The sequence below is a fragment of the Aethalodelphis obliquidens genome, unplaced genomic scaffold (assembly GCF_003676395.1).
Source record: "Aethalodelphis obliquidens isolate GAN/ISIS:26980383/991018 unplaced genomic scaffold, ASM367639v1 scaffold31, whole genome shotgun sequence".
Classification (NCBI taxonomy): domain Eukaryota; kingdom Metazoa; phylum Chordata; class Mammalia; order Artiodactyla; family Delphinidae; genus Aethalodelphis; species Aethalodelphis obliquidens.
In genome coordinates, this window is record NW_020837975.1 from 20,581,622 (window position 1) to 20,607,887 (window position 26,266).

The 26,266-nt window shown below is 36.9% G+C and overlaps 1 protein-coding gene across 1 annotated transcript in view; it reads right to left on the reverse strand.

Annotated features, from left to right (window-relative positions):
- PKHD1 (PKHD1 ciliary IPT domain containing fibrocystin/polyductin) overlaps nucleotides 1-26,266 on the reverse strand; it is a 404,235-nt gene that overhangs the window by 113,732 nt on the left and 264,237 nt on the right. The window contains exons 53-54 of the mRNA XM_027126840.1: nucleotides 13,031-13,144; nucleotides 10,449-10,536 (exon numbers count right to left, since the gene is read on the reverse strand). Of these exons, the coding sequence (XP_026982641.1) occupies nucleotides 10,449-10,536; nucleotides 13,031-13,144 (202 nt within the window). The remainder of the gene's footprint in view (nucleotides 1-10,448; nucleotides 10,537-13,030; nucleotides 13,145-26,266) is intronic.

Genomic DNA, 26,266 nt, shown 5'->3' on the forward strand with positions numbered 1-26,266 from the left:
ATGTTCATAGCAGCACTGTTCGCAATAGCCAAGACATGGAAACAACCCAAGTGTTCACTGACAGATGAATGGATAAAGAAGGTGTGGTATGTATACACAATGGACTATTACTCAGCCATAAAAAAATAATGAAATAATGCCATTTGCAGCAACATGGATGGGCCTAGAGATTATCATACTAAGTGAAGTTAGAGAAAGACAAATATTATATGATATCACTTATATGTGAAATCTAAAAGATAATACAAATGAACTTATTTACAAAAGAGAAACAGACATATAAAACAAACTTATGGTTACCAAAGGGGAAGGGGGGTGGGATAAATTGGCAACATGGGATTAACAGATGCATACTACCATATATAAAATAAACAACAAGGATTTACTGTATAGCACAGGGAACTACATTCAATATCTTGTAATAAACTATAATGAAAAAGAACAGGAAAAAACCCAAAGTATATCTGTAGAATACCATCATTGATTGGATATGGTAGATAATAAAATAGATATCATCAATGATAACCTTAGAATTAAAAGCCTAGGACCTGGAAAAAGTTGAGACAAGAAATGATTTGTTCTTCAGGTCAGAGTTATTTTCTTATAAATAACAGAATAAGTTAATAAACCACTTAAGAAACAGAAAAATACCAGGACAAAGAGGCCGGCCAAGGCTTTACGCACTTTCTTTAAAAAGTAAATGAGAGGGCTTCCCTGGTGGCACAGTGGTTGAGAGTCCACCTGCCGATGCAGGGGACACGGGTTTGTGCCCCAGTCCAGGAAGATCCCACATGCCGTGGAGCGGCTGGGCCCGTGAGCCATGGCCGCTGAGCCTGCGCGTCTGGAGCCTGTGCTCCGCAACGGGAGAGGCCACAACAGTGAGAGGCCCACGTACCACAAAAAAAAAAAAAAAAGTAAAAGAGATAAGAAAAGAATGAGAGCCTTTGAGAAAGGTTCCCTATAAGCCTACTCTTTTCCCTGTTGTCCTCTTCTCACTAAATTATATCTCACTAAATTATATCACTCTTCACCCAGTTGTTCAAGTCAGTGACCTTTGAACTCTTCCCTTTTGCCCAGCCCACCAGCAAATCATGTTGGCTCTTCTTCAACATCTATTTAACCACTTCTTTCCTCTTCCATCATCCTACCCCAATCTAAGCCATCAGCATGTGTCTACCTGAAATACTGCAATGTTATTGCAATGGTTTTTTTTAATTTAATTTAATTTATTTATTTTTTATATAGCAGGTTCTTATTAGTTATCTGTTTTATAGATATTAGTGTATATATGTCAATCCCAATCTCCCAATTCATCCCCTCTTGCTTTCCACCCTTGGTGTCCATACATTTGTTCTCTACATCTGTGTCTCTGTTTCTGCCTTGCAAACTGGTTCCATCTGTACCATTTTTCTAGATTCCACATATATGCGTTAATCTACTATATTTGTTTTTCTCCTTCTGACTTACTTCACTCTGTATGACAGTCTCTAAGTCCATCCACATCTCTACAAATGACCCAATTTTGTTCCTTTTAATGGCTGAGTAATATTCCACTGTATATATGTACTACATCTTCTTTATCCATTTGTCTGTTGATAGGCATTTAGGTTGCTTCCATGACCTGGTTATTGTAAATAGTGCTGCAATGAACATTGGCAAAGCTTCAGTAATCAAGATGATATGGTACTGGCACAAAAACAGAAATATAGATCAATGGAACAGGACAGAAAGCCCAGAGCTAAACCCATGCACCTATGGTCAACTAATCTATGACAAAGGAGGCAAGGATATACAATGGAGAAAAGACAGTCTCTTCAATAAGTGGTACTGGGAAAACTGGACAGCTACATGTAGAAGAATGAAATTAGAACACTCCCTAACACCATACACAAAAATAAACTCAAAATGGATTAAAGACATAAATGTAAGACCAGACACTATAAAATACTTAAAGGAAAACATAGGAAGAGCACTCTGACATAAATCACAGCAAGATCTTTTTTGACCCACCTCCTAGAGCAATGGAAATAAAAACAAAAATAAACAAATGGGACCTAATGAAACTTCAAAGCTTTTGCACAGCAAAGGAAACTATAAACAAGATGAAAAGACAACCCTCAGATTGGGAGAAAATATTTGCAAATGAATCAATGGACAAAGGATTAATCTCCAAAATATATAAACAGCTCATGCAGCTCAATATTAAAAAAACAAACAACCCAATCAAAAAATGGGCAGAAGACCTAAATAGACATTTCTCCAAAGAAGACATACAGATGGCCAAGAAGCACATGAAAAGCTGCTCAACATCACTAATTATTAGAGAAATCCAAATCAAAACTACAATGAGGTATCAGCTCACACAGGTTAGAATGGGCATGATCAGAAAATCTAAAAACAACAACTGCTGGAGAGGGTGTGGAGTAAAGGGAACCCTCTTGCACTGTTGGTGGGAATGTAAATTGATATAGCCACTATGGAGAACAGTATGGAGGTTCCTTAAAAAACTACAAATAGAACTACCATATGACCCAGCAATCCCACTACTGGGCATATACCCAGAGAAAACCACAATTCAAAAAGACACATATTGCAATGTTTTAACAGTTAATCTCTCTGCTTCCACCTTTGTCCTCCCGACAGTCAACTGTCCATACAGCATAAATCAGATTCAAACATAAATTGGACCATGTCTTATTTAAAATCTTCCCAGACCAGGATAAAATCTGAAAACTTTATCATAGGATTCATCAAGTAACCACTTAACTTCAAAGAGCACATGGTCTCCCTAAAGAGACCCACAGTAAAATATACTTAATGGATACATACATACTTGTAATGGATAAAAAAATGAATTTCTTTTAATCTAGGTATAACCTCCTTGGACTTATCTGTAATCCAAAAATCCAACATTTTTATTCATCAGTCTCCCCAAAAGTCAACTGAAGCAAGCAACAGCAAGGAGTAATTTAATTTAGAGAGAAATTGATATAATAATATGTAACAAAAGAAACTTAATTTTTTTTCAAATACCTGGCTAAGCTTACGTTGGTTGGTAGTGTAGGAAATGAGCCTAAGTTTATAAAGTTAAAGTTTATAAAGTCTAAGTTTATAGAATGAAAATTTTCCTCTGAAGATTTCACTGTAACATCCTTCATAAAATAAATACATTATATACAAATAAATTCAGATCTACAATTCTGGTAGAAAGAATTCTTGGTGAAAGTTCATAAAGGGGTCCAAGTAAAATCTGTCCCCATAACAGTATATTAGAAAGACTTACTAAACTGGCTTTTGATGGAAGAAAGATTGTAGATCAATGTTTAAAGAAACAGTTTGAATAAGGTCTGTAGTTCGGTTAATACTGTACTAATATCAACTTGCTGGATTTGATAAAGTCTATGGTTATGTAAGATACCACCAGGGAGTGCCAAGTCAAGGGTACATGGGAACTCTGTACTATTTTTGCAACTTCTTGTGAGTCTTAAATTATGTTACAAATTTTTAAAAGGTTAAAAAAAGAAATTATCCATAAAATAAATACACTGTGATAATTACATATCATTCATATAAACTCATTAAAGTACTCCTCATCAGGACTGATACTAAATAATTTTGTTTTTAATATGATTTTGTTTTTAATATTTGCAGTATGTAGAACACAAACAATGGAATCAGACCAACTGTGGTAAAAATTCAGCCTCAGGAATTCTAGCTTTATGACCTTGGAAATTTTACTTACCTTCTCCAGCCTCAGTTTTTATATCTGTAAAATGAAGATAATAATACCTAACTTATAGCACTCAGAGATTTAAGTGAGATCGTGTATATAAAATGCTTGGTAGATGCCTGACACAGAGTGAGCCCACATTATAAGAACTCAGTAAGTGGCAGCTAGTTAATTACTATCGCTAATTTTAATTAATAAAATTGAGTTTCTTTCAAAATAGCCTGTAGCTCAGATTCTGAATGAGGTTTTTAACACATTCTTATAAGAAAAATCCATTCATATGGCTCCTGCCAAATTCCAACTTGCTAACCTGATAATGATGAAAGATTCTTATTGATCCCTGTTGGAAATGCCTCCCTCACAAATCCTTTTGGGGATCAGAAAAGCACTTCAAACTCAGCATGACCAAATCTGAGCTCATAATCATTTCCTCAAAAGTTTAGTCCTCCTCTAGTGAATGGTGCCACCATCCGTCTACGTAAACCAGAACCAAGAAAGCACCTCACGCCCGATTCATCCAAGAGATTGTATGTCCTGTCTATACATCTGCCCACTGCTCTCCATTGCCACTTCAGCTCCTAACCACAAGTTACACTATCTCTTGCTTGCACCTCCTAAGTGATATCCCTAGATCCATTTTTGACTCCTCTTATAGTCTGCATTATAGCTAGAAATATTTTTTTTAAGATATAAAAATGTGATTATTGGTGCTACCTCCTACCCATACTATCCCCTTAGAAACCTAAAACAGCTGCACAATGTTCAGGAGGCCAAACACAAAAATTCTTGCCATCACCAATGAATATGGCCCTGACCCGTAACTACCCCTTGGAATCCTATCATCATGGCTTGGTCTGTTCTCTTTGTCAGCCATCCTGGCATTCTTTCAAGTCCCTCGTGTTCTCCATTCTTTCTCCCAGCACAGAATCACCTCTTGCGTCTCTGTTTCTCAATCACCTGTGCCAGGTCCTCCTCTATCAACTTCTTAAAAATAAGACTGGCCCCAATCTCATTTCCAGGCTCCAGTTTTCTCCTCTACCCATTGATAGTCTTCTTATCAATAACATCATCCACTTCCAGGATGACTCCCTGTCACTGTCTCCGTGAGCCCTAAGTTATGTGTTAAATTGCCTTCTTCACATCTCTACTTGGTGTCTCCAACTCAGCACATCCCTACTATCGTCCACCCTGACAAGCTTGTTCCTCTCCCAGTCTCCCCATCTCAGTGCGTGCTTCCACCACCCACCAGGTTGGTCAATCAAAAACCTGAAGGACTTCCCTCACCTCAACATTCAATTCATGAGCAAGTCCAGACAGCATCATTTCTTCTCTCGATCTCCACTCCCTCTACTCCTAGCCATTATGATTTTTGACCTCGACTGGCCTCCTGATACCCCAGCTTCTGCTCTTGTCTCCATGATCCATCATCTACATAGCAGCCAGAGTGATTTTCAAAACCTATATCAGACTCCACCAATTCCCCTGCGTAAAACCTTTCAGTAGTTTCCCTTTGACCTCTCACACCTAACAAGGTACCATGTGACTTGGCATCTGTCGTGTCATGCAACTCTACCTACTGCTCACTCTGGTCCAGCTAGAGAGACCACCTTTCTGTTCCCCGAGCCCCAAAGGCCACCTCAGAGACACAGCTGGATGTCCGTCCTTCACTGAGAACTCTTGTCCATTCTCACCAAACAGGAGGATCCCTCTTACCATTCATATCTCAGCTTAAATTTCCCTTCTCCAGAAGGATCTTCCTTGTCCATTCAATATAAAAGAGTACACCTGATACCCCCACCCCCAGCTATCTTGGATCATACCACCCTATTTATTTCCTTCTTCTTTTCTTTTTAACATCTTTACTGGAGTATAATTGCTTTACAATGGTGTGTTAGTTTCTGCTTTATAACAAAGTGAATCAGTTATACATATACATATGTCCCCATATCTCTTCCCTCTTGTGTCTCCCTCCCTCTCACCCTCCCTATCCCACCCCTCCAGGTGGTCACAAAGCACCGAGCTGATCTCCCTGTGCTATGTGGCTGCTTCCCACGAGCTATCTATTTTATGTTTGGTAGTGTATATGTCCATGTCACTCTCTCACTTTGTCCCAGCTTACCCTTCCCCCTCCCCGTATCCTCAAGTCCATTCTCTAGTAGGTCTGTGTCTTTATTCCCGTTTTGCCCCTAGGTTCTTCATGACCTTTTTTTTTTTTTTTTTAGATTCCATATATATGTGTTAGCATACGGTATTTGTTTTTCTCTTTCTGACTTACTTCATTCTGTATGATAGACTCTAGGTCCATCCACCTCACTACAAATAACTCAATTTCTTTTTTTTTAATGTCTGAGTAATATTCCATTGTATATATGTGCCACATCTTCTTTATCCATTCATCTGTTGATGGACACTTACACTGCTTCCATGTCCTGGCTATTGTAAATAGAGCTGCAGTGAACATTTTGGTACATGACTCTTTTTGAATTATGGTTTTCTCAGGGTATATGCCTAGTTGTGGGATTGCTGGGTCGTATGGTAGCTCTATTTTTAGAAGAAAAAGTATCCTTATAGTCTTAATTTACTGTTTATTCCAAGAATGCAAGCTGAACTTTACTAAATGCATTTCTGTTTTGTATCAAACTGAACATTCTTAGTCTTTATATTTTTTGTTTAGGTAAATTATATTAATTATTTCATTTTGAACCATCCTTCACTTGAATAAATCATACTCTTTTTTTAAAAAATAAATTACTGGATTTCATTTGTTGCTGTTTTATTTAGGATATGGCTTGGATGTTGCCTTAGTTTTCTTTTTTTGAGTTACCTTTAGCAGCTGTTTTATAAATTACTTTATCTTGCTTGCTAAAACAAATTGGAAAGCTTCACATATTTTCCTATGCTATGGAATAGATTGTACAACACAGTAAGTGTCTGATGACTAAGTGAATGGCTAGAAAAACATGACATAAATTTACTTGAGCCAAATGTATTCTTGGGAATAAATTTGTGATAACTTTGTCTTGCTGTTATTGGTTCTTTCAGTTTTATTCTTCTTTAGCTGATTATGATCATTTATATTTCTTTTTTTAAAATTTATTCATTTATTTATTTATTTTTGGCTGTGTTGGGTCTTTGTTGTTGTGCGCGGGCTTTCTCTAGTTGCGGCGAATGGGGGCTCCTCTTCGTTGTGGTGCATGGGCTTCTCACTGTGGTGGCTTCTCTTGTTGTGGAGCATGGGTTCTAGGCATGCCGGCTTCAGTAGTTGTGGTACGTGGGCTCAGTAGCTGTGGCTCACAGGCTCTAGAGCACAGGCTCAGTAGCTGTGGTGCATGGGCTTAGTTGCTCCGTGGCATGTGGGATCTTTCCAGACCAGGGCTCGAACCTGTGTCCCCTGCATTGGCAGGTGGATTCTTAACCACTGCACCATGAGGGAAGTCCCAATCATTTATATTTCTATATATAATTTTTTAATTTCAGAATGACACTATATAGATATATACATTTTTAGATTACAATTTTAATCTCTTTGATATCTATTATAGTTGAATCCCCATTTCTGAATTACATTTTGTTCTCTTTGTATGGTTAGTTATTAGAGATTAAACCAGTACCTCTAAAAAAAATCAAGTCTATTAATTTCCTACTTTGTAATTCATCAATTTCTGCCTTTATCAGGTACAGATTGATTTCATTAGATTTGTTGGTTATTTTCTTTCTGATTTCTTACATTGACAACTTAGTTTATTTTGTACTTTCTCATTCAACAATGAAAGCATTTAATGTGATGACACGTACGGCCATCTCTCATGTAATACTCTCATTACTGTTATTTTCCAAGTAGTCTATTGATAAAGGTTTGATCTCCTCTTAGATACAAAAGTTATGTAGGAGAGCGTTTATCTTTTTTTTCTTCCATCTTGCAAGAGATTAAGGTTGTTGGCTAAACTTTTATTTTAATCTCCATGTTTATTTTATTGTGATTATATTGTATCAATATATAATTTCTGTTTATTAAAATTCATTAAGGTTTTTAATTATATATATTGGAGTAAAGATATACATATATACAAATTAAATTGCCTTTATTATATTGGTTATATTTCTTAATATTTTCTTTATAATTTTAATCTAAAGGTTAAAAACTGAAAGAGGTACGTAAATTTTATTACTTTCATTACTTTTGTTTCTGTTAATTTCCTCTCGTATTTTTTACCGATTTACTTTATATATTTCTATATTATGTTATCTGGTATAAAACTTTCCTTACTACTGGGGTCTCACTGAAGATTGAAGTCTTTATTAATATAAAATGTATTTATTTTGATTTTTTACTTTTCTTGTGAATAATTTTGAAGTCCTTGCTTCCATTTTATTTTTATTTTAAGGATTCATTTTGTCCAATATTTAACTAAACATTTTTCTGAACTTGTTTGTTTTCCTCTGATAAAAAAAGTTATGATTACATTTTTATTCATTACTAATTTTTTTTCTATATAGGGTCATTTTTTTTTTTATATAGGGTCATTTTTAACAAGCATATTTTCTTTTTATAATTGGCAGATTTATTCTTACTTTCTTACTTTTATTGTCATTTTGTACCTTTTTTGTTGTTTTAGTTATCACTATTTCATGGTCTTCTCTGTATTTCACCCTTTATTTTATAGTTTCTTTCGTTCTTTTTTCTCTCTGGTGATTGGGAAGGTATATGTCTTATTTTATTTATTTATTTATTTATTTATTTATTTATTTATTTTGCGGTACGTGGACTTCTCACTGCTGTGGCCTCTCCCGTCGCGGAGCACGGGCTCCGGACACACAGGCTCAGTGGCCATGGCTCACAGGCTCAGCCACTCCACGGCATGTGGGATCCTCCTGGACCGGGGCACGAACCCGCGTCCCCTGCATTGGCAGGCAGACTCCCAACCACTACGCCACCAGGGAAGACCTATATGTCCTATTTTTAATTCTGTTAGAATTAACTCTTATTTACATATTTACATCCTATGGCTCTCTTATGTTCCATCTCCAGTTTCCTGTGGCTATAGTCCCCAATTTCAAACCTAGATTTTTATTTGAGAATTATAACCTGTGATGGTTAGTTTATGTGTCACCTTGACTAGGCTATAGTAGCCAGGTATTCGATCAAACAGGAAGCTTACTGTTGTTGTGAAGGTATTTTGCAAATGTGGTTAACATCTACAGTCAGGTGACTTTAAGTGAAGGAAATGGCCCTCAATAATGTGGGTGGGCCTCATCAATCAGTTGGAAGACCTTAAAGCAAAATTGAAGTTTCCCTGAAAAAGAAGAAATTCTACTTCAAGATTACAGTATCAGATCCTGCTCAAGTCTTTGCACCCTGGCAGCCTGCCCTACAAAATTTTGAACTTATAGCTCTCCTAAGCATATGAGCTAATTCCTTGAAACATATCTCTTTATATATAACATATACTGTATATAATATATATATACACATACACATACATACACATATAATCTACTATTATATATATTTTATAGAAACAGAACTCTGACTAATACATTAACTTTCAGATTTTATATAGTTTCTTTTATAAGAGCAATTAGAATTTGTCTTATTTTAATAACCATAGTTACAGTATTATATTTAACTTATTCCAATGCTTGCCTTTGATATCTATACTTTGTCTACCTTTATACAATTCCTGAATTCTATTTGTATTCTTAAATTTTAGACTCAGTTTAATCTCTTTATTATAACACATTTTTGAATTTTTTTCAGTTCTTGCAAAGCAAAAGAAATCTTTTGTTTGCATTCACATGTGAACAGCATTTTAGCAGGGTCTATGTTTACAAGCCAGGCCTTTGCTTATAATCTTTTTTCCCCTGAACATTTCTAGATTTTGCACCACTATCTTCCTACATTTGATATTGCAGAAAATTCTAATGTTATCAAGCTTTATGTCCCTTTTTGTTTTTCTTTTACTTTTTCACTTTTTTTTCTTGTACTGTGAGGATATGTATCTATCATTATTCTCGATGTTATTCAAATTAAATAGAAATAATCCCAGGTCTGTTATGTGTATTTTAGTTAAGTTTTAGTTATTCTTTGTGTTGTCATTATTCTGGACTCATTAAAAAGAGCAGTTATCAAAATGCGCTTTTATTTTCTGTTCTCTATTTCTAATACCTTCTCTTTTATTATTTTTATCTCTTGATTTTGTCTTCTTCATTCATGTAGACTCCATCAATTTCTTCATGTTGCCTGCTCACTTTGACACAGTAGTGATTTCATTCTTTACTGCCTCCAATGCATTATTAAATTCTATTACTGCAATTTAAATTCCGTAAGATTCTTTATGTGCTTCATCTCACTCTTATTTCATTTCTATCTATCTCTTCACCACCTATCATTTCAATTCAGACATTGCGGTCCCTCCTTATATTTCATCTATTATCTCATAGAATTCATATTTTTAAAGATTTATTGGCAGCAGAAAACATGTATGATCTAAAATTTACTCCTTAAATAAATTATATCCCCCCTGCCTTTAGCTTGTTTTGTTCTTCCTCCATTATGTGACAGAGAATATTTTAAATTCCTTCTAGCCTTTTATTTTTCTATTTATTCATCCTTAACTTATGATCCTTAATCTAAAATTTAATTTCATATTGTAACAAAACCTCCAGCAGAAGCAAACCAAACCAAAAGCTACATCCCTAAGTTACTCTCATTCCTTACCTCTCATTGCCTGAGGCAATGTCAGCCCCAAGATGTGTCCAGGATTTCTTAGGATAAGCACTATGAAGCTGAAGTTTCCCAAACACCCCTGAAAATAAAAGGAGCAACAGTTGGATAGGAAAATCCTTCCAAGAAATTAAGGCCACATAAGCAAAACTCATTAGAGAGCTTATTGTGCAAGATACATGATATAGAAACTATATATGAAGATGTCCACCTTATCAGAAAAAGAACACTTAACATCTCACTTGGCTATGAAACATTTTTATTCTCTCAAAAGCTATAGAGAAATGAATGCTACACCACATCTAGTAATCCAAGAGCTGGGAAACAGACCACTCTAATGGTCTATTCCCAGCTAACTAGTTATATTTCTACCAGTAAGTCACTCCAAACCGTTTGCAATTCTGTTGGAAGTTAACTGGTTTTGATATTTTGTGTTATACAGTAGACTTTCCAAAGGCAAGGTAATTTTGTTTCCTGGGGAAAGAGATTTGCTGCTATTAGCTTTGTTTTCCATAGCTGGATCTCAGATATTTTTGTATTACAGATATCAAAGGATAAATGTCTAGCTCATTTGTTCAAAATATAATTTATTTCAGACTCATAAATTAAAGTCTTACCAGGGACATGCTTGATGCAGTCCAGTTTTATTCCTTCAGGTATTTCCTCTTACACATTTTATTGCCATTTAAAATCACATGAAGCAAAATTCCTCATATTCTAGTGGTCTAAACATGTTTTGAGCATGAACCCAAGCAGTAACAAAATTATGATCATGCACACCTAACACATGTCTATTTGTTTGTAGATAAATAACCATACATACAAATGAATATATTCATACATGTTTGAATGAAAGTTCTAATATTTTCTTCCTGCACCCAAATGGATTGATTGTCTTCATACTCCTGGATTAGTGCACCCCCATTTTATTGCAAATCACTAATCTTGAAATCTAAAGATTTCACAAATTTTAGCAGAAAATGTGTAAGGGAAGTAAAAACCAGTAAGGTACAAATAATATGCCTTGGGTTTTCATCCAATGTGAACTAAAAAAGCTCAGTTAATTAGAAACTAACCAAGTGTTTAAGTCAACATCCATGATTTTACCATACTCTAATTCAGCAAAAATTCAGAAGATAATAAAACTAAAATAAGGATTAGTGGAAATGGAAAAAATACTCCCACTTTTAGGACAGGACCTGGAATCAATCTTTCATAATAATAATATCATCATCATCATCAAAAAATTAATCACTATTAGCTAAGTAAGCTAGACAGGAAAGTAACATGGAATAATTTAGAGAAATTTCTACCTACAAAGATTTTAACAAAAACCAGTTTATTTCCTTCCATTTACCAGAAAGCAGATTTCCTGATCATTCCCAATCACCAAAGGTTAACTGTAAAATGACACCATTTCCTAGTTGTTTCAAGGAGCTTATAATACTTGAAGAGATTAAAATATGTTATTTACTTATGATATCACCAAATTTTAAGCATGCAGTGACAAACATTTCATTCCTTTTTCAATTTAGTATCAGAGAAATTTTTAGAAACACTTGTTTGGCAATATAGCTGGCATGGGGATCAAGACAGGTACCCTCATATGCTCCTAACACAAAGTCCAGTTCAACGTGGCACTCCCTGGAACAGAGTGGACACCACAGGCAAAAAGAGTCCATGCTCCTGTTGTGATCCATCTAGCTTGTCAATTTGAAAAAAGTAAAATATTCCTTAACCTCATATTCTTAAAAAGATAAAATAAATAGCATATATGAAAAATCATTTGAAAACAATAAAGCACTATCAAAGTATTATACGGCAATGGCTATACTTTATGAAACCAGGTTACCAAACTTCAAACTATCCTAACATGATTGTTTTTACTGAGTCACTGAAATCTTATAAAACTAGGATTACCATACAAAGAGAATTTTAAAATGCTAGAAAGCTATAAAAAGCCTCTTATACCTTTCCCTTAAAAGTAAGTTTTTGAGTGGCCCTTACATCATAGTTATACAAGTCCAGTCCTAGTTTCTGTGCTCTTCTGTGCTTTATAACAGGATTTGAATTGGGAGATTGGGATTAACCTGTATACACTGATATGTATAAAATGGATGACTAATAATAAATAAATAAATGAATAAATAAACATTAAAAAAATAATAAAATAAAACAGGATTTGGTATTGTGGCAGTATCAAAGGAAGAAACTGCCAACAGTAAATGTTTCTTAGTAATCTATAGAGCTATCAGTTTAAAAAATATATCAATAACCACATAGTATTTAAAGTTGATAACACAGACTCTTCATCCAGCCTTTGGTGTGTGACCAATCTGGATATGAATCTAAGTTCTGACAGTATAAAACTGTGTGGCTTTCTGCATATTGTTCACCATCTCTGAGGCTTAGTTTTGACATCTGTAAAATGTATACTCCTTACAGGAGAGCTGGTAAGTGAAATAATAAATTCTCTAGAAGAGTGCCTGGGATTTAGTAGGTGTTCTATGAATGGTACTTCCCTATCAGAAACACACACACATTTCATTTTTAATAAAGCTGCACTTTACTCTTACCAATTGTTCCTGGATCAATACGAATTCCGATGAAACGGTCACAAAAGACTCCCTCTGAAGCTCTAAGGAGAATCAGGAGCTTTTTTTCTTTTTCTAAGGGATTTTCTAAAGTACCTGTTTACAAGAAAAGTATATCATGTAAATTAATTTGAAATTTAAGGAGGGAGAGGGAAATTGTGATGTAATTTTGAGAATGCAAAGTAGATGTTATAAAGTAGACTAGATGGAGAAAAGCCAGTGTTCATAGATGAAAAAAGAAAAGGTGGAAAAATGAGATGCAGTAAACTTCTCTGAGGGAGATTGGATTATTGTTCAGCAAATATTCACTCTTCTTAGGGCAGAGTATACTTTCCTGACCTATTAATACTGAGCCTGGACACAGGACTTGTTTTGCCCAATGAAATTCAGGTAGAAGTGACAGTAATGCCAATTCTGAGTTGACGCTTTAAAATGCTTGGCAAGTTTCACCAGATCACTTGCAATAATGTTCCCTGCCATGAAAGGAGAATTTCTTAAATAACCTCTAGGGCCTGGATGAAGAGACGTACACAGCAGACCCGAATAGAACCCATGAGCTGGAACCAAGTCAAATCAAGTCTGCATCAATATTTGTTGTTGTGAGCCACTGAGACTTGGTGATTCTTTGTTACACAACATTATTACAGCAAAACCTGATTGATACACTGTCTACCGCTGGATCCCCACATTGCTCTACATGTATTTTAGCATTAAATCTTCACAACAGGGGCTTTCCGGGTGGCGCAGTGGTTGAGCGTCTGCCTGCCAATGCAGGGGACACAGGTTCGAGCCCTGGTCTGGGAAGATCCCACATGCCGCGGAGCAACTGGGCCCGTGGGCCACAATTACTGAGCCTGTGCATCTGGAGCCTGTGCTCCGCAACAAAAGAGTCTGCGATAGTGAGAGGCCCGTGCACCGCAATGAAGAGTGGCCCCCGCTTGCCACAACTACAGAAAGCCCTCGCACAGAAACGAAGACCCAACACAGCCATAAATAAATAAATTAAAAAAAATATACTGGGGCTTCCCTGGTGGCACAGTGGTTGAGAGTCCGCCTGCCGATGCAGGGGACACGGGTTCATGCCCCGGTCCGGGAGGATCCCACATGCCACGGAGCGGCTGGGCCCGTGAGCCATGGCCGCTGAGCCTGCGTGTCCCGAGCCTGTGCTCCACAACAGGAGAGGCCACAACAGTGAGAGGCCCACATACCAAAAAAAAAAAAAAAAAAATACTGATTACCATAAATCTACTGCACCCATTCCCCTGGCATTTAAAAAAAAAAAATCTTCACAACACTCTTGAGAAGTAAATATGATTCTTATCTCAGTGTTAAATATTCATATAGAATGAGGCTAAGGGGTTAAGGGACTCGTCCAAATTTATCCAACTAGTAAGTATCAGTCTGAATTTGAACAATGGTCTGTTTATGCTGTGTTCTATTAAACAAGTAATAGGTTATTATCTAAGCCTAAATTCTTTTAGCAGTAAAAGGACACAACCTTCAAGCTGTGATACTCAAATAGCAGTTGGGAATTACTTTTGACCTTAATCTGCTGATGTAAACAGCAGACTTTGGTCACTTTCACAGTATGAGAATAATTTGGGGAAATTACTAAAATTGTGTTTCTGAGTACGGACCTGGCAAAGATTATTTTCTTCAGAAAATATATCTTAGAGTACATAAAATATTACAAAGCATTAGATTTTTTAAGAAGCAACTAGTGAGAAGATTGTTTCCAAACTATATACTGGATTGGAGAAGTTGACAAAACACTCTGCTATCAAACATGCCTTTCCACTTAGAAATTCCTGAAAACATAACCCAAAATGAGGTTGCCAAATATGGTAAAATGAGGTTGCCAAATATGGTAAAATGAAGTAAATGGAAACTTAAAATTGCCTGGTTGTGCTTTTGGCTAAGTGGTCTTTCAGGGGCATAAAATCATTTTCCCCAGTTGGCACCCCATATATATACCTGGTTAGCCAAAGGCTCGGTGTGAGTTTCCAGCTTGCTACATACCTAGCTCTAGAGTTCAGCCTGCACAACCATTGGTCTACAGGGACTGTTGAAAGTAAGACTCAGAGGGGTAAGTAAATTTCCCTGGAGTCACACAGTAGGCCAACGGGCATGCAAGGATTGGACCCCACAGCGTGTGCTTTCCCAATAAAACGATAAGGTACACAGAGGCTCCACGTAGGGAACGTCAATCCTCAGCTGAGTGACTAACACATCCTCTTAGCCAAAACAAAGATGTGCGAGAGCAGAAAGAAGGGATGTGGGAAGGAGGAGAATGTGAAGAATATGTGCGTGGTATAGCTCTTATCTGGCCAGTAAGCCGTTTTCCAACTGTGATTTCATTTATTTCACGGAGGGTAGTTTAGATTCTTGGGGGAAAATGGTCTAGCACTAAACAGATACCAGAGAGAAAAAAAGTAGGACAGTTTTTGCCCTAGAGAAATGTACGCAGAGTCCCACGAAAAGAGTTCAGTGTTCCTCTAAAATCAGAGATTAAATCAATTATGCAACCCAAAACGGCAGCACATGTGGAGCTTTCACAGAAAGTCTATGCAAAATTAGTCAGCCTGCCGTGATCTTTTGGTATCTGAAATGACCAAAGTTTGTATTCTTTTTTGTGATGTGGGGGAAGGGAAAGATGGAGAATAGGGACGGAGCAGAAAGAAGGCAAGAGTGACCTAAGAGAAGGAAACAGATACTATTTTAACATGAAAACGCAGTGCTTCTCAAATGTGTGAAAGCTGGTAAAGGGAAAGCCTTAAAGTCCGGACTCCTCATTTTATGCTCAAATCTAGCGCTCAAAGAAAGGTGAGGTGCTCTCACCAGCTTGGGCTTTGCCCCTAAATGAGAGGAGCCACCGCTAAGAGAAGGCTCATGGGATCATGCAGTTCTTCTCTGATTTCCCTTTTTAAAGCTGCTTCAAGCTGCTCTCAACTGTAACAAAAGGCATTTCAACCTGGATGAATGCAGATACTCACGACGGAGGGGAAATCCTTGTCTCATGCTGCCGAGACAAGCCAGGTGTTTTTGCATATGTGATTTCATTCAATTATCACAACCCTGTGAAGGATATTGTTGAGGCTCTCACAAGGAAACGGAGACAGAGAGAGGTTAAAAAACCTGTCAGAAATTACACAGCTAAAAAGTGGGGAAGCTAGGCTGAGACTTATAAGTCCCATCCGAGGACACATGGACGTAGCGGAATAGGAAAGAAGTAAACGGAAGTTGTCACAACTTAGGATGATGGTGGGCAACGGAGGGGAAACAGAATACGTTCCAGATGCTAAAATCACCTGGGGAGATGGAAGGAAAATAAGTTCTGGTATATAAAAGATAACGGTTATAATGATTTGAGGAATATGGTACAAATGGATTCCATGAACTTCAAAGGTAAGAAAAAGGTTAAAGGACTTTATACGATTTTATTAACTGAACTTCTTTGATGGAATCAAATATAAACCTAGTTTACATTTAAGTCCACTCTTTTAGCACGACTCCCCACAGCTTGTGACTAAGCCAGCCCACCCTGAATTATTTACCTCCACCCTCCTCTGTGCCCGTGAGATTCCCCAGGCTTTTATATGCCTACTTTCATCCTGTCTAACTCCTAATCATCCCTCAAAACTTGGCTCCACTATAATTTATTTCTAAAACCCTCCTATGACCTAGAGCTAGATGCCCCCTTTTGTGCATAAAAATGTCCGCACCTCTTGCTGCAGTAAGTCTTCTTCGAGGAACTTGTCCTAAAGAAATAGTATAGAACACAGGCAAGGGTTCATGCTCAAAGTTCTCCACTGCAGTGCTACCTATTTACAACAGCGGACATCGGAAAACTCCTTGAAATAGCAAATGATTGGGAACAGCTTTGTGCATTTAGAACCCCTTCCTTCCCCGCCACCTGTGCCCCGGTTTCCTTGCCACACTTGAGAGCTGAGCCACCTAAACCGAGTCCCCAAACAAGAGCAAACTCAGCTCAGAGGCCACCTCCTCTGGGAGCCTTCCTTGTCAACTACGTCTGTTTTAAGTAGCCCGCTGTGGGCTACCACACAGGCCATGCTTTACCTCAGTGCTTCAAGACTGTACTGTAAGTGTCTTTTATCAGACTGCCTCCTCTTTACAGTACACTCCCTGAGAGAAGGAGATGTGTCTTTCCAGCAAAGTTCACATCTATTTTGTCCCCAAAATGGTGAACTAAGTAATTTTAACCAATCCTCTTGCAGAAAACAATTAAAAATAAAGAGGGATACTCCACAGTAAAAAAGACACCGATGTTATAAGAATAGTAAGTATGTATGTGCCTAGCATCATAGCTTCAGAATAAAGTAAAAATGAGCAGATATACCAAAAATAACAGTGGCAAATTAAATAAACAAGAAAATAGTAAGGATGCAACAGTTTTGACTAATATAATTAGCAAACAACATAATATGTGTAGATGCAAAACTAGACTCACAAAGAATACATATTCTTTTCAAGCTTGCATAAAACATTCACAAATATTGGTTATATGATGACCCTAAAGCAACTTCAAAGCTTTTGTACAGCAAAGGAAATGATAAACAAGACCACAAGACAACCCTCAGAATGGGAGAAAATATTTGCAAATGAAGCAACTGACTAAGGATTAATCTCCAAAATTATAAGCAGCTCATGCAGCTTAATAACAAAAAAACAAACAACCCAATCCAAAAATGGGCAGAAGACCTATATAGACATTCCTCCAAAGAAGATATACAGATTGCCAACAAACACATGAAAGAATGCTCAACATCACTAATCATTAGAGAAATGCAAATCAAAACTACAATGAGATATCATCTCACACCAGTCAGAATGGCCATCATCAAAAAATCTAGAAACAATAAATGCTGGAGAGGGTGTGGAGAAAAGGGAACACTCTTGCACTGTTGGTGGGAATATAAATTGATATAGCCACTATGGAGAACACTATGGAGGTTCCTTAAAAAACTACAAATAGAACTACAATATGACCCGGCAATCCCACTACTGGGTATATACCCTGAGAAAACCACAATTCAAAAAGAGTCATGTACCAAAATGTTCACTGCAGTTCTATTTACAATAGCCCGGAGATGGAAACAACCTAGGTGCCCATCATCGGATGAATGGATAAAGAAGATGTGGCACATACATACAATGGAATATTACTCAGCCACAAAAAGAAACAAAATTGAGCTATTTGTAATGAGGTGGATAGACCTAGAGTCTGTCATACAGAGTGAAGTAAGTCAGAAAGAGAGAGACAAATACCGTACGCTAACACATATATATGGAATTTAAGAAAAAAAAATGTCATGAAGAACCTAGGGGTAAGACAGGAATAAAGACACAGACCTACTACAGAATGGACTTGAGGATATGGGGAGGGGGAAGGGTAAGCTGTGACAAAGCGAGAGAGAGGTATGGACATATATACACTACCAAACGTAAGGTAGATAGCTAGTGGGAAGCAGCCGCATAGCACAGGGAGATCAGCTCGGTGCTTTGTGATCACCTGGAGGGGTGGGATAGGGAGGGTGGGAGGGAGGGAGGGAGATGGAAGAGGGAAGAGATATGGGAACATATGTATATATATAACTGATTCATTTTGTTGTAAAGCAGAAACTAACACACCATTGTAAAGCAATTATACTCTAATAAAGATGTTAAAAAAAAACCATATTGCATATACTCGTCTACCATAGTTCAATCAAAATGTACAATTCATCTTGGGAAAGGTCTATAAACTGAATTGTATTAAATAAAGGTTTTCCAATTATCTAGAGATAACATTAAGAAAGTGAAAAAGGAAGCCACAGAGTGGGCAAAGGTATTTGTAACACATATAACCAACAAAAGGTACATTCCAACATGACCCAGCAATTCCACTACTGGGCATATACCCTGAAAAATATCATAATTCAAAAAGAGTTACAGGGCTTCCCTGGTGGTGCAGTGGTTGAGAGTCCGGCTGCCGATGCAGGGGACACGGGTTCGTGCCCCAGTCCGGGAAGATCCCACATGCCGCAGAGCGGCTGGGCCCGTGAGCCATGGCTGCTGAGCCTGAGTGTCCGGAGCCTGTGCTCCGCAACGGGAGAGGCCACAACAGTGAGACACCTGCTCAAAATGTTCATTGCAATCTATAGATTCAATGCAATCCCTATCAAACTACCAATGGCATTTTTCACAGAACTAGAACAAAAAATTTCACAATTTGTATGGAAACACAAAAGGCCCCGAATAGCCAAAGCAATCTTGAGAACAAAAAACGGAGCTGGAGGAATCAGGCTCCCTGACTTCAGACTATACTACAAAGCTACAGTAATCAAGACAGTATGGTACTGGCACAAAAACAGAAAGATAGATCAATGGAACAGGACAGAAAGCCCAGAGATAAACCCACACACACATGGACCCCTTATCTTTGATAAAGGTGGCAGAAATGTACAGTGGAGAAAGGACAGTCTCTTCAATAAGTGGTGCTGGGAAAACTGGACAGGTACATGTAAAAGTATGAGATTAGATCACTCCCTAACACCATACACAAAAATAAGCTCAAAATGGATTAAAGACCTAAATGTAAGGCCAGAAACTATCAAACTCTTAGAGGAAAACATAGGCAGAACACTCTATGACATAAATCACAGCAAGATCCTTTTTGACCCACCTCCTAGAGAAATGGAAATAAAAACAAAAATAAACAAATGGGACCTAATGAAACTTCAAAGCTTTTGCACAGCAAAGGAAATGATAAACAAGACCAAAAGACAGCCCTCAGAATGGGAGAAAATATTTGCAAATGAAGCAACTGACAAAGGATTAATCTCCAAAATTATAAGCAGCTCATGCAGCTCAATAACAAAAAAACAAACAACCCAATCCAAAAATGGGCAGAAGACCTAAATAGGCATTTCTCCAAAGAAGATATACAGACTGCCAACAAACACATGAAAGAATACTCAACATCATTAATCATTAGAGAAATGCAAATCAAAACTACAATGAGATATCGTCTCACACCAGTCAGAATGGCCATCATCAAAAAATCTAGAAACAATAAATGCTGGAGAGGGTGTGGAGAAAAGGGAACACTCTTGCACTGCTGGTGGGAATGTGAATTGGTTCAGCCACTATGGAGAACAGTATGGAGGTTCCTTAAAAAACTACAAATAGAACTACCATATGACCCAGCAATACCACTACTGGGCATATACCATGAGAAAACCACAATTCAAAAAGAGTCATGTACCAAAATGTTCATTGCAGCTCTATATACAATAGCCCGGAGATGGAAACAACCTAGGTGCCCATCATCGGATGAATGGATAAAGAAGATGTGGCACATATATACAATGGAATATTTCTCAGCCATAAAAAGAAACGAAATTGAGCTATTTGTAATGAGGTGGATAGACCTAGAGTCTGTCATACAGAGTGAAGTAAGTCAGAAAGAGAGAGACAAATACCGTATGCTAACACATATATATGGAATTTAAAAAAAAAAATGTTATGAAGAACCTAGGGGTAAGACAGGAATAAAGACACAGACCTGATAAAGAATGGACTTGAGGATATGGGGAGGTGGGAGGGTAAGGTGTGACAAAGCGAGAGAGAGGCATGGACATATATACACTACCAAACGTAAGGTAGATAGCTAGTGGGAAGCAGCCGCATAGCATAGGGAGATCAGCTCGGTGCTTTGTGACCGCCTGGAGGGGTGGGATAGGGAGGGTGGGAGGGAGGGAGACGCAAGAGGGAAGAGATATGGGAACATATGTATATGTATAACTGATTCACTTTGATATAAAGCAAAAACTAACACACCATTGTAAAGCAATTATACCCCAATAAAGATGTTAAAAAAAAAGTGTTCATTGCAGCTCTATTTACAATAGCCAGGACATGGAAGCAACCTAAGTGCCCATCATTGGATGAATGGATAAAGAAGTTGTGGCACATATATACAATGGAATATTACTCAGCCATAAAAAGAAACGAAATTGAGTTATTTGTAGTGAGGTGGATCGACCTAGAGTCTGTCATACAGAGTGAAGTAAGTCAGAAAGAGAAAGACAAATACCGTATGCTAACACATATATATGGAATCTAAGAAAAAAAAATGTCATGAAGAACCTAGTGGTAAGATGGGAATAAAGACACAGACCTAGTAGAGAATGGACTTGAGGATATGGGGAGGGGGAAGGGTAAGCTGTGACAAAGTGAGAGAGTGGCATGGACATATATACACTACCAAACGTAAAATAGATAGCTAGTAGGAAGCAGCCACATAGCACAGGGAGATCAGCTCGGTGCTTTGTGACCACCTAGAGGGGTGGGATAGGGAGGGTGAGAAGGAGGGAGATGCAAGAGGGAAGAGATATGGGAACATATGTATAACTGATTCACTTTGTTATAAAGCAGAAACTAACACACCATTGTAAAGCAATTATACTCCAATAAAGATGTTAAAAAGAAAACCAATATTTGCTTTTTGTAATAATAATAGTAATTATTAATAAATGTTGCTTGATTTGAAAAAAAAAAGACTTCAACAAATCAATATAAAAAAGATAATTCATCATTTTAAAAGGGCAGGGCAGGAATAAAGTTGTAGACATAGAGAGTAGACTTGAGGACACAGGATGGGAGGGGGAAGCTGGGGCGAAGTGCGAGTAGCAAAGACTTATATACACTACTGAATGTAAAATAGTTAGCTAGTGGGAAGCAGTAGCGTAGCACAGGGAGATCAGCTCGGTGCTTTGCGATGACCTAGAGGGGTGGGATAGGGAGGATGGGAGGGAGGCTCAAGAGGGAGGGTATATGGGGACATATGTATACATATGGCTGATTCACTTTGGTGTACAACAGAAACTAACACAGTATTGTGAAGCAATTATACTCCAATAAAGATCTATTTTAAAAAAAAAATGGCAAGAGAACAGCTACTTCACAAAACAAGATACCAAATGGAAAATAAAAATTTTAAAAGTGCTCAAATCACATTAAATATTAGAGATATGCAAATTAAAACAACCATGAGATCCCACTACATACCCACTAGAATGGATTCTTATTTAGTTGAACTTGTACTTTTTACTTTGCAAACTTTTCTGAACGTGTGTGTCATACTTCATAATAAACTATTATGTTTCAAGGACACTCATCAATACGTACTTGTTCATCAATAGAATGGGAACTCATCAAAATTATATTTGTTTTTCTGCTTCTCTAACGCATTAAATTCTTTTACAGCTTTAATGAGGTATAACTGATGTATTAAAAAAACTGCATATATTTAATAAATATTGACCAAAATTTTAGACTCATCTCCCTAATAAACTTTTTGTCGGGTCCTGTTCACTGAATCCAAAACAACAAACTGTGTTTCTAAATAATCTGTATTTCCCTCCAAGTTAACCTTGAAATTCCATAAATATCATGATTGCCCATAAAAGATAGGTTAAGAAATTACCCCCCAATATCAATTTTACACATTTTCTCCTGCCCTCAGAACTAAGTTATACATTGATGACTTTGGAAGCTGAGCTTCCAACTGAAGCATGACTATTTTTCTCATGTCTTGCTGTAGCTATTTTCTTCAGAGTAGAGCCTCCAGAACATTCTGGACAAATAGTGATAAATCAATTAAATTGTGAAGCCTGTTTTATTCTGAATTAGCCTTTAATTCCCAGTGTATACTTGACCCACTTAGCCCTAAAACACCCCTCCTCAACAAAATCAATCCCATGTGAAAAAAAAAAAGGAGGGTGGAAGGGCTTTCAGCCCAATGAAATAAGACATGGTTCTAAGAATAACCAGTAGACATTATCAAATGATAATCTCCAGCCCCTCAGAGAGTGGTTTTATTCAAGCTGACAAATTTCCATCATTGATGAGGAGGGCTCTCAATTTGTTAACAGTTGATAGAGATTAAAATAAAAGTTAATATATAACATATTCATTCACATATTTGCAACATGTATAAAAACCCTTATAATTTCATAAATAAGACTGAGCTAATTTACTTCTGTAAGCCTCAGTTTCTGCAACTTCATATAAAATAGGCACAGTAAAAGCCATTTTAAATTAGGCTTAAATAATTTAGTACATGTTAAAGATAGATGGCAGGGTCTGCATATAATACATGCTCTTAAAAATGTTGGCTCTTAGTAGTAATAGTGTAGACAGTAGTGGTAGTAACAATAGAGAAGTGAAACATTTTAAAATCAATGTTTAAATCTGGAAATTAAGAGAAAGAAGGCAAGCTCTTCCTAGCAAGTAATGTCCTATCCCTAAGGTACTAGGAACTAGACATTTCAAAGGTAAACATATTAGGTGATCACTTACTTGAATGTCCAGACCAAGGAACTGCAGAAAACACAATTAAATTCCTCTTAAACTCAAATACTGTCATAAGAGTTTTCTAACCAAGAAAATATTCATTCACTCATTCACTTGTTTGCTTAAAATTATCTAGCTTTTCCATGAAAAAATAATTAATTTTTAACAATTTTTTTATTTATCATATAATTAACTATTTAAACATTTTAAAATAATTAATAAATTTCTAAGGAATTTTATGTTATTGTGATAGAAGTTCAAGTGTCCAAAATATATTTGGGGAAATGCTGATTTAGAAAGTATTAAAATATTAAAGTAAAATAATTACTACAATTGTGTTTAGTAGAGACAAACCCAGCAAGATAGAAGGATTATTTCTTGTACCCGTGTTTTGCTTAAAAATACATATACATTTAAGAATAATGTGATACATGGGCCAGCTTCCAATCTTTCTTAACCAAACTTTTACAACATTTACTTCACTTGCCTTCCCTCTGGTTTCCCCCAAACCATCCACCCTTTCTTTACTTACGATAAAGGTCAAGCTCCTTAATGTGACCCACGATGCTCTGCTTTCTCTGATTCGCAGCTCTATCTCACAAACCATTCTCTCTCTTGCCAACAAAGCTTCAGTTACACTGGCCTATTTTAGTTCCACAAATGTTCCAGCTTCCCAGTTTTGGGGACTTCAACATGCTATTTCCATGGCCTGAAATGCTCTCTGGACATGACTTGCATCTCCATCTACCACTCCATTCTTTCTTCATCTTCCCTGCCCTCTCCCCCGAATCTTTCGCTTTCTCACACAGGGTGAGCAGAAGGTCGTTAGTAAAATAATATACCCACGTTGTACTATAAGAGGAGAGCAATATTTGCAGGAAAAAACTCTTGTTTTCAACATGTGTCTGTGTGTTTATTTTGTAGGTGCTACACTCTAGAGATCCTAAAAGGCCTTCGTCAATTAACACGAAGGCTTGAGAGGTCTCACAACTGCCCTCCTAGAACTGTACTAGAGCCAGGAATTTCCATGGACTTGACCACAGAGAGCACTGACTGGATGGAGAGGATCCTGGGGATAGGGCAGAGGGAAAAAAAGGGAAGACGAGATGAGAGCAAAAAGGGACCCTGGCACCCATCTGATGCTGTCTCTGTACGGAGTTAATTTAATGGAAAAAATTAAAAAATGTTTCACACCAAAAAAAAGAAGAAGAATGTGATATTTGTCAGAGAACTAATATCCATCTGAAAACAAACAGATATTTCTATGCCTGATCTAACTTTGAAATATGTATTATTTAACTGTTGGCTACCAATCTTCTGAGGAACTCACAGAAGTGGAGTTTAGTGCTTCCTGAACCTGTAAAGAACAAAGGTTTTATGCTTTTGCCCTTACAGTTAAGTAAGTATGATATTTAAAAATCACATCCCTTTGATTTCACCTTTTTATTAACTAGTAGTTTGATTAGAGAACGGTCAGTATAAACAGAAACTGATTTGTTGACTGATGATCTATATTAGCTAACTTATAAACCATCTACTTTACAGATATCTATGTACACTTATATTTACATATTAAATTTGTGGTTAATTTGTATTATTTTTTAATCATAAACTTGAAAGAATATATTTTTGTTTGGTTTGTTTTTTTCTCTTAATATATTATTTTTAAACAAACATCACCACAAGATTCTCTCTGGCTACTCAATGAGTCTGACTACTGGGTATTGTGTCTTTAAGCTGGAGGATATGTTTTAATCTACACTTTTCTCTGGTTTGTCTCCTTCTTATTACTTAATCATCCAATGAGCCTTACAGAACTGTCAGTTTGGAAGGCAATAAACTGTGTATGGATTTTTCTTCTTCTTTAGGATTGAGAAAGTCCCAATCATGCAAGCAATGAAAGAAACTTCCATACACCTAGTACTTCATTTCCTGACAATCAAAGTCATGGGCTAATGATGACCTTAGGCTCCTGGCTACAAATGTGAGACAGGGCTGACAAATACACATCACTGGCTCTGCAAAACAATATGTGACAAGTTTTAGGATAAAAACCCAGTTCCTAGCATAATTACTGAGTGACCAGGCAGTGCATCACGTGACTTGGCTCTGACAGGCTGAAGGAAAAATGCACTGCTGAGTCCGAAGGGACTCTGAAATGTGGGGCATGTGTTGTTTACTTAGGGATCAAGGAGACTTCTGTTAAGTTTTAAAGACACATATATTATTACTGATTATCCCTCTCTGAAATCCTCCTACAAACTATCACAAGATAATTTTTCATTTGCAATTTTAAAAGTATGCATAATATTAAAACACTTTCATTGAGTTGCACATTTGGATCAATAACATGTTAATATCACTGATATCTAACATAACAAAGGATGTATATTAAAGCATGGAAATGATGTCTCAACTAAAAAAGGACACTGGTGAAAAGGATGAGTTCAGACAGCTATTCCTGTACAAAGAAATACAAACATTTAAAACACTCAACAAACCAATGCTTATTGAACAGGCTTTGAGTCAGGCATTTTTATTAGCTTTCCTCTCCTAGACAGAATAAAATTTAGATTTGTACAAGGTCATCAACTTTTTCAATGTGTTTTTAGCCCCTGTTTATTGCTTTCATATAGGGAGAGGGGGGAAACATTGTGGTCATTTATACATTAACACTGTAAGCCCTTCCTCACATATGTTGACATTTAGGTGTCAGTAGACTGGATGTATTACAAGAAAAAGGCATTGAGCTGAAAGACACACTTAGATGTGTCCATTCATTTATCAATAAACTAATTAGTCACACAGCACATTATCAGAAGCCTACTATGCACAAGGTATTAGGGTTACAAAATTCTGTAA